At 43.9% G+C, this 15,806-nt stretch overlaps 1 protein-coding gene across 4 annotated transcripts in view; it reads left to right on the top strand.

Annotated features, from left to right (window-relative positions):
• PIGS (phosphatidylinositol glycan anchor biosynthesis class S) overlaps window positions 1-15,806 on the top strand; it is a 150,441-nt gene that overhangs the window by 100,762 nt on the left and 33,873 nt on the right. For all 4 annotated transcript variants that reach the window (XM_069226175.1, XM_069226173.1, XM_069226174.1 and 1 more), the window contains exon 10: window positions 93-193. In XM_069226175.1, coding sequence (XP_069082276.1) covers window positions 93-193 — 101 coding nt within the window. The remainder of the gene's footprint in view (window positions 1-92; window positions 194-15,806) is intronic.

Below are 15,806 nucleotides of genomic sequence, written 5' to 3'. Positions count from 1 at the left end.
GGGAAGGTTTAGGAGCATGTTGTATTTGCTCTGGTGAACATTTATGTTGGTCCATTCTTGACAGATTTTCCCTTTTCGTTGTTCTTTCTTAGGTTTATAATGTGGATTACAGTGAAGAGCAGGAACGTGTTCTCCCCGTCCGTGTGGATATTGACATGGTTAAAGTAATGGAGGTTTTTCTGACCCAGCTTCGGTAAGATAGAAGCAGGCGAGTTGGTCAGCCATTATATTTCTTACCCTCTTTCTTACCCTCCGTAGTTCACCAGCACTTTCCCACTGTGTCCCCTTTCTGACTTTAATAAAATGCTTGAGGTGTGCTTTGACCGTAGGGTCCCATTGTTGAGACTCCTTTGTAAAAGTATTAACCCTACAGTCACTACTGGGGTTTTAAAAACATTTTAGTGTGTTGTGGACTATAAGAATGTTAAAGGCTAAGAAAATAGATCCGCCTGCCCACGCTGAAATAAAAATGTCATTACAAGCTAATATGAATAAAAAGTAGTGTATATAGTTTTTTTAAAACAACTCTCTAAAATGCACAGTAAGTTTAAGTAGAACTTGCTATAAAAACAGAGTTCATAAAACGTACTTGTTAACTTGTACCATGATCTAATATTTCCCTCAAGTGTATTTTTCAAAACAAGTTACAGTTACATCTCTGGTTGCTAGCATGGCTTCTCTTTGTTTCCAGAAGAATTCTATACCCCTTACATCTGTTTTTAGGAGGGAACATTTTGGTGAAATATTGCTTCTCCCACTTCCAGGGTTGCACATTTTCTGCTGTTCATTGATTGCAGAGTTCATAGGCACATTGAACCAGCTAGTTTGGGAGACGTTTTCCATGGAGTAAGACGCATTATGGACTTCTAATGTTAACTAACGCCCTTTGGTATGTATAATGCCCCTTCCTCAATATACCTGGGGGATTCCAAATATTTAGGCTAACATAAGAGAGCTGCACATCAAACCGACTGTCTCACTAAACGTGTTCTTGAGTGGAGCCTTGCAGATGAACTTCGGAGGTTTGTGACACCAAAAAGATACTTGGGCTACACTGGTCCTGGATGCATAAACACAGATGCTTTGAAGAGGAGGAGGATGACCTTTCAACAGATCAATGTACAACTCTGTGGGCAATTTCTGCTTTTGAAAGGAACCTGTCTGAAGACAATAGTCTGTATACCCCAGATAACTGAAGAGCCCTCCTAGCAAATAGATGTGTTGAATTCATTCAGTCACCTGCGGTCTCGTCTGAAAATTTTGAAATCTGAATGTTGATGAAAGAATAATGTGTTTGCACAATCACCTTGATCCCCTTGAATAAAACAAGGGAGGCGTTGAATAAACCAGGATGAAAAGTTCACTGGCTTGACAGGCAGAAGTCCTTGTAATCTTTAATCTTATCCTATTAATATGATGTGGAACCAGTAAATTATTTGCAGAAAAACATTCAACCGCAGAGATTCTTGTAAGGCACATTGTACAGGACCCCACCTGTATATTCTTGCTTAGTTAACAAAATATAGTTATAACATAGTCAATAAAACTTAAAAGATAGTCTCCAAAGCCTATTGAGGCAATGGTGCTACTTGTTCCAATATCGCTTTGGCTGGAACACTTCCGGTTGCCTAGATTGCCCTACGATAAAGCAAAGTGTTAAAGACAAAATACTCGGGCACAATTTCCCCAACTTAATTTAGAGTAGGGAATGCATCAATAAGCCTCTCCTTTTGCCATCATTATGACACTTTTATCAAGGCCGAAGCCAAAAACAATAGCTTAGCAATTGTAGAATCAAATCAAGTAAGTGGAGCTACCAGATTCATCTTGTATGTTTTTCAACACAGCTTGGTGTCCATTCTAGGAACAAGTGGCAAAAAAGACAAAGCATAAAGGCATTCTGGGTAATAAACATATGTTCAAGGCGTGTGTGGCTGTAGATACATATCATTTGCCATTTAGGGTTGGGTCCGGATGTGTGCTATTTGCTTTTCTTTGAATAAAGTATTTTGATTCTCAAGGTAGAGTGATTCCTCCTCTTGGTGATAATGCGCATGGGCATCGACTCCATTGTTAGATTTTCTTTCCACTGTCTGGTTCGGACGCGTGCTCCGGATCAACACCATCATGGTGCTCTTTCCGGTCCACTTGGTACCTTCCCCCTCATCAGTATAGTCTTCGATCATGTTCTTATTTTCCCTTGCGCCTTGACGGATATAGATTTCAATCGAGTCTGGTTAGTCTTGACCATGACCCTTCCAGGGCCTCGCCCTTCGGGCCCTACTCCAGTCTGCATCGCATTTCTCAAGAATGTCTCACCGGTGATGGAACGGACTCCCTTCCGTTATTATCCTTGCTGCCACACCAAGTACTCTCAGACCAACTTACATCTGGTCTGTAACCTCTGCCTCTCGTCAGAACACAGTGAGGCCTACTGCAATGCTTGCCGCTCCTTTGGCCCGAAGAAAACTCTTCACGACCATCGCGCATGTCAGCTTGAAATGCTAGGTAGAAGCATGGAGGATACTCTGGACCTTTTTGGTCCTAGCATCGAGGGAGAGCAACACCCTCAACCATCGACTGCAGAGGAAGAGGCCTTCTCCATCGAGGTGAGCTCCAGATCTGACCTAGAGACAGACAATCTTCCATTTACTAAACAGTCAGTGAGTACAGTGCCCCCTACCCCTCCACACCATCATGAACAACCCAGCTAAAGGACATTCAGCCACTATACAACACCAAGCAGAGGCTTTGGGCCCACCACTGCTTTCCAGCCACTTTGGCATCAGACCACCTGTGGGCACGAACCCGAGCTTCGGCACCGAAACGGAAACTATTTTCAGAACCGTCCATCTTGAAGGCAATCTCCAAGGCCAGTCCAGGCACAGCAGTGGAGCCCATCCTCCATCAACTTCAAGAACAATTGGACTTATCTAGCCTCATACTGACTGCACCCTTGCTCGCACATGTATGGCTGCGACTCTACCAACTAAAAGAGAGTTGTCCTTTCAAGAGGCTCTGGACACTCTAGCCCCTTCAAAGATCTGCAAAAAGATGGAAAAGGCCACTACTTCTTTACCTCTTGTACCACCATCACCACACCCATTCCACCCCTTTTGCCTTCACCTACCCACCTCATTCTTTAGGGGACCCAATCGACATTTCATCTTAGGGGTCTCCACTCACTGACACTGCTGACTATAGAGGGGGGACAGGACACGTTTGACACTCCTTGTGAGGGTGACCCAGGGGATAGCTATGATAGAGATGCCCCAGAGCTTATTGGAAGGGCTGTTTTATTCCATCAGGTGGAATTTCATAAGGAGTTCTTAGAGGAAGATTTTCTGTTTGAGACACTCTTCAGCACAGTGATCCATCCAATATCTTAGTGCCCATGGGCATGCTTAGACATACCACAGCCATTTTTAAAGACCAGTAAGGATTATAATGATACAACCCCACTCCACCTGCCCCCCCCCCCCAAACCTTGGAATTACCAGTGCACAGTGGTCAAGCTCGCAGGCAGGTGGCTATACCCCGCTGCCAGATAAAAAAAAGTAAAAATGTTTGTGGTGGGGAACGGTTTGCAGCGCTATCAGCCATCCATTGATTGATTGCAAACTTCATGGGCCTCCTTGCAAGGTATGACCGTTTCCGCTGGGACGAAATGGAGGACCTCCTCAAAAAAAACTCCCAGAAGAGCACAGAAAACGTGCCAAGAACTTGTCCTAGAGGGCAAGTTAATTTCAAACCCTTCAATACTCTGCACCTTAAATTCAGCTGACACAGCAGCTTGGAGGGTCAACACAAGCATTCTCTTGAGAAGACATGCACAGCTCCGTATTTCTGGTTTTAAGACAGAGGTTCAGCAAAATGTGCTGAACATGCCCTTTGATGGAGAACATCTTTTTGGCCTCCAGGTGGGCCAAACCCTAGAAAAGATTAAAAAAGACACAGACGGCAAAAGCAATATGGGCATTACAAACACCAGTCCTCTGTGGCTTCTTTTGCCATCCCTCCTACCTCGGAGGTTCAATAACAACCTCCTCAGACACCTCTTTTTCATACCAACACACCCAGGGCCAACACACGTCGCCCAGGGGTTACTTCAGAAAAGCTTACAGTGATACTAACTCAAAAGGCAGAGGCAAGAGTAGTTCTCCAAAATTTAGTCTCAATCAGCCAGATTCAAAATTCTTTGAGAGGATAATTTTAACTGATATTACTACTTTTGCAGAATGATACCCACATGTGCTTGCTGTAAAAGAAAGGCAGCTTTCTGATCAAGCGTATCCATTGTACCGTCATCACAGAGGTGGGCATAGGCGATGCTGGTTGTAAACTTGACACACAACTGTGTGGCAGAAACGGAAACTCAAAGGGCATAAAAACCTGTCATTCATTGCTCTATGGGCAATGTTTAAACATGTTTTATGCAGGTAATCTTCCCGTTGCCTTCATCTGATATGCTCCTTGACCTTGATTACCTGCTTCCCTGTTCAGGGATTTAGAAGTGCCCACTACTGATAGAATGGGAAAGCCCTAGTTAAGGAGTGGCCTTGCGCTCTGCCATAAGGAGGGAAATTAGGATATAGGTAACCACTCAGCATACGTTGAAGGAGACTGTTGAGAGGCCTACATAAGACAGCGAGGATGGGACAGAGACAGAACACGCACTACAGCTGCACAAAAATTGCCAGGGGTGGCAGAATCTATACCAAAACCTAGATTTTGGCTACAAGGTCTTTGAAGATATCCTTCCTGTTGTCTTTCACAAAAGCCGTAAATATATTCAGAAGGAGATCATCCCCAAAGAGGTACGTCAGGCTCATGTAAACATCTGTGTGGGAGTCATAACGATGTTCCTGGCCCAAGGGATTGATCATATGTGGCATAGTAACTGCTACCCACCTGGAATTATCAGTATGATGGCCTGGCGGACACAACAATGTCTGCAGCACAAGAGCAATCATCCCTCATGCTGTGGTGGGGCTAGTGGGATTACCGATTCAAGGCAGTGCATTGGCAAACTACATTCCATAGAGTCAAATGTGCTCTACATCTGCATACAACTATGTAAAGCATCAGTACAGTGCTTAGCACAACAGAGCTTGAATCACAGGAGGGTGCCTCTGATAGATGTTTGAAGCCTTTTCAACAGGGGTACATTTGTATTCTAGAGAATGTTTTCTTGTTTTTCCTGATTCTTTTTGTGAGGAAACTGGGGGTATTATCTAGTCTGGTTGTTCAACCTCACTGGGTAACACCATTTCACACTTATCAACCCCTTCAGGACCCTTAGGTTTTGTTTGTCAAACCTTCATATCAAACCTGGATAGCTGTGGCCCTGAGCAGCAAGGCTTACTCAGAGGAACAAATGTAAAGCATTTAAATAAAGAAGTCCAACAGCAATTTATAAAACCACTGTATTTTTAAATACCACACTGAAAACATCCCACCAAATGTTACTGGATATATAGAATTTACAAGGTATAGTGAATCAAAGCATTTCACTTAATCGTGAGCAAGCATTAGCAAATTTGAGGAATTTGACGCAAACACTTTTGTTTACCAAAAGGTTTGGCTAGTTGTAATGCGGTCACTTAGAGCTAGTTAAGACATTAATCTCCAGTAGGAGCCAGTCAGGGGCAGTGGCGGGCGGCAGCTTTAGGAGGGAGTGGGGCGGGCGGGAGGCACACACACATCCATTCTTTCACACACAGACACGCACGCACATCCATTAACACTCATAACATTCAAACATACACGCACGCACCAAACACAGCGGCGGCCGGCAGCTTTAGGAGGGAGGGGGGTGGGTGGGAAGCACACACACACTCATTCTTTCTCATACAGACACGCATGCACGCACATCCATTAACAACACTCATAACATTCAAACATGCACGCACGCACCAAACATTCATTTTAAAAGTTCACACACACTCATTCTTTCACACACACACACATCCATTAACAACACTCATACCATTCAAACATGCACGCACGCACCAAACATTCATTTTAAAACATCACACACACTTACCATCAGCCTCGAGGTCCCCGTAGGGTTGGGACTGCTGCCTTCCCTCATTGGCTGACCTAGGCAGCAGTCCCAGCCTCGTCACAGAGTGGGATGGGGTCAGTGAGACTGCTGACCCCACCCCACTCTGTGACGAAGTTTCAATGGGTGACGCTTTCCTCGTCACCCAGGGGAGGGCCTCGAGGCACCTTTGCTGAGCTGAGGAGGTCACACCCATAGGAGCTGTGACCTCCTCAGCCCAGCAAAGTTCAGCTCAGGCAGCCAGGAGTCTGCGCAAATCGCACATGTGTCACTCTTGGCTCTCTGAGCTGAAAATGAAGAGTGTCTGTCAGACTGACCTTTGTTCAGCCTGACAGACACTCTTCATGAGGGGCAAAAGGATGGGGGCGTGGCCCCTCCGCCCTAGAGGACAGGCCGTTTCTGGTCAGGGGGCCCAGCAAGGTCTTCAAAACTAGTTTCCTCTCCCGGTAAAGCAGTTGCAAGGCAGTTCCAGGCACCTTGTCCCCTTTGCAATGGATTCTTATGGAAGTGGTCCTGATGCAAGGGATGAACAATACTGAAGGCGCTTAAGGGTGCTGTGGATGTGATGCGGTCAATGGGATTTTTCCTGTGGCTACTTCTCGTTTCACATACTGGGTGAGCAGTCCTGGTCACAGGGTCGACATCCCTCAAATTCCTCTCGTGGTGGTAGAAGTCCAGTCGGCACTGGGCTACCAGTAGCCTAATATTGCACTCACAGACAGATCCCTTCCTGGGTGATAACTTGGCTTGTGGGTGACCTAGTTGCACTCGTGGGCTGAGCCTACCAGAGTGTAACTTTGAGTAGCTGGTCCTGGTCTCTGGTGCTGCACAGCAGTAGTTGGCAGCAGATTGAAGATTCTGGGCTACCATCTTGTCAGTACTGTCAGAACACCTAAAGCATATTCAGCCCATGAAATATGCTGCACCCTGCCTTAGGTCTAGGTAGGCTTGCCACAGAGTTGACTTACACAAGTTTCAGGGGGACAGTTGACTTTGACATGGTTTTTTAAATGGCAAAGTCAGGCTAGCAGTTACAAACTGGCCTTCTAATCTGCACTGGTGGATTGAGACACTGGTTTTACTCTTGTCACACCCAGGGTGGCACAACCAGTGCTCCAGTCCCTGGGGTGTTTCTTTTACAGGCCCTGGTTACCCGGGTTACCATTTACTAGGCGCTTAAAGGTAAGGTAGTCTATGCCAATTGATTACAGCCAATACACGTTTTGGGGTCAGGGCACTGGCACTGAGGTCTGGTTAGCAGGCCTCATTGTAGTCACAGAGTTCGGGGGAAAAAAGCAGCATCAGTCAAAAAACCTGGGGTGCCTATACAAATAAGAGGCATTTCCTTACACTTTTAAAGGAAGTAAACCACTGATGTTTTCCCCCTCTAAACCAAGCTTTGCCTTTTATATATATTTTTTTTAAGGCTGTCTTTTCTGAGCTTTTCTCTGGGTTATTACCCTACTGTTAGCAGCTTTATGATCGACTATTACTGCATTGTTGCACAAATATTTCATTCTCTTTTTCAGCTAAATTCTGCTTATAAAAACAAACCAAGGTTTCAGGCTTTTGTTTTAATACAGAACTGCTTTTCCTGCCACTTCTCTAATCCCAGGTCCTCATTCCCTCCTACATACGATGCTGTTGTTCTTTTGTCCCGTGCTTTTCTTTTTATTTTCCTTCCTGCTCTTTCAAGGCATGCTCCAACAGAAGGTTAGGTTCCTTGTAACTTATTTCAATATCACTTGTGACAACAAATCTAAGTAATTGTGTTAAAATTATTGTCGATGCCATTCAAGAACTGTTCTGGTCCGATGACTACTGGTTCATTTGGAAATTGCTGAGCTCGAGAAGGACAGCAAGTCTACTTACACAACAGTATCATATCACTATTGGAAGTCAGTTAATCCCACAACCTTTTGCAGACATACTTAAGGAAGCTAGCCTTGTATTGACAACGCCAAGGTATCGACAGAAGTTATTACCAAGGTGAATGATTGTTGGTTACTCCTATCTTCAACCTTAGACAGGATGGCTTCTGTAGAAACTAACTAAGAAGGTAAAAGCGAAATCTATATTATGCCCTTGGTATACCTCAGAACACAGAAAGTAAATAAATTGTTCGTTTTGTGTGATCCCTGTGACGAAAATAAACTATACTAAACAAGAGAAACTTACTTGCACAAAATCCTCTCTGCTCAAAGTTCTTGTCAGAAATTCGTCAAACTTAGCCAATATTTAAACAATCTGGCAGCCAGCATAATATGTAGTATTAACTGAAATTAATGAACACATTTCCCTGCTTTGTTTCTATTAAAAAATGAAAAACAGCAGGCAAAAATTTGCTTCAGACTTGAAGCCACATAATGACACACCCTGCCTCAGCGATCACTGACTCACTCTAGAGACATATTACACCTCCTTCACTGCCTCAGATGAGAAGTGTTATAAATTGATAGCCACACATAAAGCCTCAGAATCCCCCTAGATGTTTGTTTGGCAGTACAACTCAAACCTCTTAGTCAATCTGCTACTGCAGCTATTATACCACAGATTATCTGTGACTTTTTAAGTTTCGAAGAGGTACCTGTAGCCTTCAAAAGGCTTTTGTATGCTCTCCAGCCATCGTCTGTCTTATATCATGTCTTTTTCATGGTGAAACTCCTGGAGAATGTTTTCACTGCCCAACTACAGTGATTTGTCGAAATCCGAGCTCTGTTAGACTTTTGCCAAAGTGGTTGTAGACCATGGCTTGGTACTGAGCAGGTGACCACCTCAGCCATTGATGATCTTAGAATGTTGGTAGACAGCAGAAATCTGTGAGACCTATCCACTGTCTGCCACCATTGATCAAGGTCTTCTGATTCTATGTGTAGGTAATATAGCTATCAATGGAATAACTCGCCAGTGGTTATTTTTCTTCTCCGATACCAAATTGGCACCTTATGTTGAGGGTTCCCCGAGGTTTTTTTTTTTTTATCCCTTCTCTTATTTAACCTTTGCATCCCACTGTTGGGGTTATTCTTAAAGCAATTCAGTGCAATAACCTACCTCTTTCCAGATGACACCCAGATCATTTTCAACTTAAACGATGATTCTTGCAACCCTTTTATGCGTTGAACCCCTACACTGGCTGCAGTGTGCAACTGGATGCATCAATCCATCTGAAATGGAACCCATCCAAGTCTGAAATGCTCCTGGTTCAAAACAGACTTAATTTCCGGAATCCTTCCCTATGGCCTCCCTCTATGGGGTTATGTCCCAACCTGGTCTTCTCTAAGGTAGACTGAGTTATAATTCTTGATTCCTTATTAAACCTGGAGAACTGAATTACATTTTGTCATTGGGAATTGTCCTTACTGCATAGGAGCCCTTAGATGCATTTTACCCTTTCTGTGATTCACACACAGAGTGACTGCGGCGTTGCCTCTATACTATCCAGAATTGATTATGGCATATCTTTACCTCCCAAAGGAGGGTATCCACCGTTTGGAAAAGAAATCAGAATGCACTAGCCAATTGCATTTTGCATTTTCAGTATTAAAACTTTTGATTCCATTTTTGATCACCTACTCTAATTACACTGGCTACCGGTGGAAAAAGGTTTTTTATCTTTTTATAAATAGCTTGCCTTAAAGTAACTAATTCATGGGCTTGTCTATGTAAAAGGACAATCTCTTACCTACTTTAATGCTCTGAAGCAAATGGAGCTGTGTTGTAGAATTCCCCTTCAAGTTTTTTGAGGACCTGTGTATGTATGTATGTGTGGATATATATATATATATATATATATGTTCGGTGGCATGTGTAGCTGCCGATACACATGCTGTGCACATCCCGCCATCTGGTGTTGGGCTCGGAGTGTTACAAGTTGTTTTTTTTCGAAGAAGTCTTTTCGAGTCACGAGACCGAGGGACTCCTCCCATTTCGACTCCATTGCGCATGGGCGTCGACTCCATCTTAGATTGTTTTTTTTCCGCCATCGGGTTCGGACGTGTTCCTTTTCGCTCCGTGTTTCAGGTCGGAAAGTTAGTTAGAATCTCGGAAAAATCGTCGGTATTGTTTGCGTTCGGTATCGGGTTAGTTACAACAGATCGACACCGAATTAAGAAGAGCTCCGGTGGCCCTTTGTTTTTTTTTCGATCCCCGTCGTGGCCTGGTCGGCCCGGCCACGTGTCTCTTCAAGGCTGATGGAACGGACCCCATTCCGCTTCTGTCCAAAATGCCATAACAAGTATCCATATACAGATCAGCGTCTGGTCTGTAACTTGTGTCTGTCTCCAGAGCACAAGGAGGATACCTGTGAAGCCTGTCGAGCGTTTCGGTCGAGGAAGACATTAAGAGACCGAAGAGCAAGAAGACTGCAGATGGCGTCGGTGCCGACAGGACAAGGGCGTTTCGAGGAGGAAGAAGAAAGCTTCTCCATCTATGAATCTGACTCGGACGAGCTCGATCCCGAAGAAACGCCGAAAACCGTGAGTAAGACAACGAAACATAAAACTCACAAGAAGACAACAAAAGCCCAGGGGACGCCACCGCCAACAGGCCATGGCTTAACCCGAAAAATAGGTGACCAATCATCGGCACCGAAAAAGGGCATGCATGTGGCGAAGTCATCCGACTCCGGTCGAGATACCGCCACACAGCAATCTCGGGCCCGAGACACCGGCCCCGAACAGATTCGGCACAGAGACAGTGGCACCGAAATGGTTCGGCACCGAGAAACCACGACGCCGAAAATAAAGAAGGTTGCCTCTGAGCCCAAAAAGGCGACCGAAAAGATTTTGATTCCGAAACATCCAGCATCGGAACCGAAAACAGGTTGCTACACAGAGGAACAGGGATTTTCCTCCCAGATGCAAGGACATAAGTTCGGAGAGGAACTTCAATCTGTTGAGCCAGACTACACTCAAAGAAGGCTCCACATTCAAAAAGACACGGGGAAGATAAGCACTCTTCCCCCAATTAAGATGAAAAGAAGACTTGCCTTTCAAGAAAAGGACAAGCAGCTACAGGCAAAGGTGGCAAGACAAACGACTCCACCACCATCTCCAACACCATCGATGCACACATCACCGGTAGCCACTCCACCACTGATGCAATCTCCGACTCATACTGCAATGAGTCAAGAAGATCCTGATGCATGGGACCTTTATGATGCTCCTGTATCAGATAACAGCCCAGACTGTTACCCTACAAGGCCGTCGCCACCTGAAGACAGTACATCCTACACGCAGGTGGTCTCAAGGGCAGCTGCGTTTCATAACGTCACCTTGCATTCAGAACCAATTGAGGATGACTTTTTATTTAATACACTCTCCTCCACTCATAGCCAATACCAAAGCTTACCTATGCTCCCAGGAATGCTAAAACATTCAAAACAAATATTTCAGGAGCCTGTTAAAGGCAGAGCCATAACTCCAAGGGTGGAAAAAAAAGTATAAGCCACCACCAACAGACCCTGTTTATATTACGCAGCAATTAACACCAGATTCTGTGGTTGTTGGGGCAGCTCGCAAGAGAGCAAACTCTCATACCTCGGGAGATGCACCACCTCCAGGCAAAGAGAGTCGCAAATTCGATGCTGCGGGTAAAAGAGTTGCAGCACAAGCAGCAAACCAATGGCGTATTGCCAATTCACAAACACTTTTGGCAAGATACGATAGAGCTCATTGGGACGAAATGCAGCATTTCATAGAACACTTACCCAAAGAGTTCCAGAAAAGGGCACAACAAGTGGTAGAAGAAGGACAAAGTATCTCCAATAATCAGATACGGTCATCAATGGACGCAGCAGATACAGCTGCAAGGACAGTAAATACTGCAATAACAATAAGGAGACACGCATGGTTGCGTATGTCAGGATTCAAGCCGGAAATACAACAAGCTGTGCTGAATATGCCCTTTAATGAACAGCAGTTGTTTGGGCCGGAAGTCGACACTGCTATCGAAAAACTCAAAAAAGATACTGATACCGCAAAAGCCATGGGCGCACTCTACTCCCCACAAAGCAGAGGCACATTTTGCAAAACACCATTTAGGGGAGGGTTTCGAGGTCAACCTTCAGAGGCCACAACCTCACAAGCAAGGCCCACTTATCAAAGCCAATACCAGCGAGGAAGTTTTCGGGGGCAATATAGAGGGGCACAATTCCCCCAAAAAAGAGGGAAGTTCCAAAACCCCTCAAAACAAACAGTGACTTCCAAGTCACACATCCCCAACACATAACACCTGTGGGGGGGAGACTAAGACAATTTTACAAACATTGGGAAGAGATAACAACAGACACTTGGGTACTAGCAATTATCCAGCATGGTTATTGCATAGAATTTCTCAAATTCCCTCCAAACGTGCCACCGAAAACACACAATATGTCAAAACAACATATAGATCTTCTAGGACTAGAAGTTCAGGCATTACTACTAAAAGAAGCAATAGAATTAGTACCAGAACACCAGAAAGGAACAGGAGTTTACTCTCTGTACTTTCTCATACCCAAAAAAGACAAAACTCTGAGACCTATATTAGATCTCCGAACATTAAATACCTACATCAAATCAGATCACTTTCACATGGTGACATTACAAGACGTAATCCCACTACTCAAACAACAAGACTACATGACAACACTAGACCTAAAGGATGCATATTTCCATAAACCGATACATCCTTCACACAGAAAGTACTTAAGGTTTGTGTTCCAAGGAACACATTACCAATTCAAGGTCTTGCCATTCGGAATAACAACTGCGCCAAGAGTTTTTACAAAGTGCCTAGCAGTCGTAGCTGCACATATCAGAAGGCAGCAAATACATGTGTTCCCGTACATAGACGATTGGTTAATCAAAACCAACACTCTAGAAAGGTGTTCACAACACACAAAGTATGTCATAGAAACCCTACACAAACTAGGTTTCTCAATCAACTACACAAAGTCACACCTTCTGCCGTGTCAAACACAGCAATACTTAGGGGCGACAATCAACACAGCAAAAGGGATTGCCACTCCAAGTCCACAAAGGGTTCAGGCATTTCACAATGTAATACAGGCCATGTATCCAAATCAAAAAATACAAGTCAAAAAGGTGATGAAACTCCTAGGCATGATGTCCTCCTGCATAGCCATTGTCCCAAACGCAAGATTGCACATGCAGCCCTTACAACAGTGCCTAGCATCACAGTGGTCACAGGCACAGGGTCAAATTCTAGATCTGGTGTTGGTAGACCGCCAAACATACACCTCGCTTCAATGGTGGAACAGTATAAATTTAAACCAAGGGAGGCCTTTCCAAGACCCAGTGCCACAATACGTAATAACAACAGATGCCTCCATGATAGGGTGGGGAGCACACCTAAATCAATACAGCATCCAAGGACAATGGGACACTCACCAAAAACAGTTTCACATAAATCACTTAGAACTATTGGCAGTATTTCTAGCGCTGAAAGCATTTAAACCCATAATAAGCTACAAACACATTCTTGTCAAAACAGACAACATGACAACAATGTATTACCTGAACAAACAGGGAGGCACACACTCAACACAGTTGTGTCTCCTGGCACAGAAAATATGGCATTGGGCAATTCACAACCACATTCGCCTAATAGCACAATTTATTCCAGGAATTCAGAACCAGCTAGCGGACAATCTTTCTCGGGATCACGAACAGATCCACGAATGGGAGATTCACCCCCAAATACTGAATACTTACTTCCAGAGTTGGGGAACGCCACAAATAGATCTATTTGCAACAAAGGAAAACGCAAAATGCCAAAACTTTGCATCCAGGTACCCACAAGATCAGTCTCAGGGCAATGCGTTATGGATGAGTTGGTCAGGGATATTTGCTTACACTTTTCCCCCTCTCCCACTGCTTCCATATCTAGTAAACAAGCGGAGTCAAAACAAACTCAAACTCGTACTAATCGCACCAACATGGGCAAGGCAACCTTGGTACACAACACTACTAGACCTCTCAGTAGTGCCTCATGTCAAACTACCAAACATACCAGATCTGTTAACGCAACACAAGCAACAGATCAGACACCCAAATCCAGCATTGCTGAATCTAGCAATCTGGCTCCTGAAGTCCTAGAGTTCGGACATTTAGACCTTACACAGGAATGTATGGAGGTCATAAAACAAGCTAGGAAACCTACCACTAGACATTGCTATGCAAATAAGTGTAAAAGATTTGTCTATTACTGCCACAATAATCAAATTCAACCCTTACACGCATCTGCCAAAGACATCGTAAGATACTTATACATTTGCAAAAATCAAAGCTAGCTTTTTCTTCCTTTAAAATACATCTTACAGCAATTTCAGCTTACCTGCAAATTACGCACTCAACTTCTCTATTTAGAATACCAGTCATAAAAGCATTTATGGAAGGTCTAAAGAGAATTATACCACCAAGAACACCACCAGTTCCTTCGTGGAACCTCAACATTGTCTTAACACGACTCATGGGTCCACCTTTTGAGCCCATGCACTCTTGTGAAATGCAATACTTAACATGGAAAGTTGCATTTTTAATTGCCATCACATCTTTAAGAAGATTAAGTGAGATTCAAGCATTTACCATACAAGAACCATTTATTCAGATACACAAGCATAAGGTAGTTCTACGAACAAATCCTAAATTTTTACCAAAAGTCATATCACCGTTCCACTTAAATCAAACAGTAGAATTACCAGTGTTCTTCCCACAGCCAGACTCTGTAGCTGAAAGAGCACTACATACATTGGACATCAAAAGAGCGTTAATGTACTACATTGACAGAACAAAACTAATTCGCAAAACAAAACAATTATTTATTGCTTTCCAAAAACCTCATACAGGAAATCCAATTTCTAAGCAAGGCATTGCTAGATGGATAGTTAAGTGCATTCAAACCTGTTATCTTAAAGCTAAAAGAGAACTGCCTATTACACCAAAGGCACACTCAACTAGAAAGAAAGGTGCTACCATGGCCTTTCTAGGAAATATTCCATTGACCGAAATATGTAAGGCAGCTAAATGGTCTACGCCTCATACATTTACCAAACACTACTGTGTAGACGTGCTAACAACACAGCAAGCCACAGTAGGCCAAGCAGTACTACGAACATTGTTTCAGACAACTTCAACTCCTACAGGCTGAACCACCGCTTTTGGGGAGATAACTGCTTACTAGTCTATGCACAGCATGTGTATCTGCAGCTACACATGCCACCGAACGGAAAATGTCACTTACCCAGTGTACATCTGTTCGTGGCATTAGTCGCTGCAGATTCACATGCGCCCACCCGCCTCCCCGGAAGCCTGTAGCCGTTTAGAAGTTGATCTTGAACATCTGTATATTTGTAAATATATATATATCACTTTAAACTACATTATGTACATACGTATTCACTCCATTGCATGGGCACTATTACTAGCATATACAACTCCTACCTCACCCTCTGCGGGGAAAACAATCTAAGATGGAGTCGACGCCCATGCGCAATGGAGTCGAAATGGGAGGAGTCCCTCGGTCTCGTGACTCAAAAAGACTTCTTCGAAGAAAAACAACTTGTAACACTCCGAGCCCAACACCAGATGGCGGGATGTGCACAGCATGTGAATCTGCAGCGACTAATGCCACGAACAGATGTACACTGGGTAAGTGACATTTTCCATATATATATATATATATATATATATATATATATATATATATATATATATATAAAATGTCACTTACCCAGTGTACA

Source organism: Pleurodeles waltl, chromosome 3_1, assembly GCF_031143425.1.
Source record: "Pleurodeles waltl isolate 20211129_DDA chromosome 3_1, aPleWal1.hap1.20221129, whole genome shotgun sequence".
In the NCBI taxonomy this organism is placed as follows: Eukaryota; Metazoa; Chordata; class Amphibia; order Caudata; family Salamandridae; genus Pleurodeles; species Pleurodeles waltl.
The sequence above is the reverse complement of the archived record's forward strand: the minus strand, read 5'-3'. Positions and strand labels throughout refer to the sequence as shown.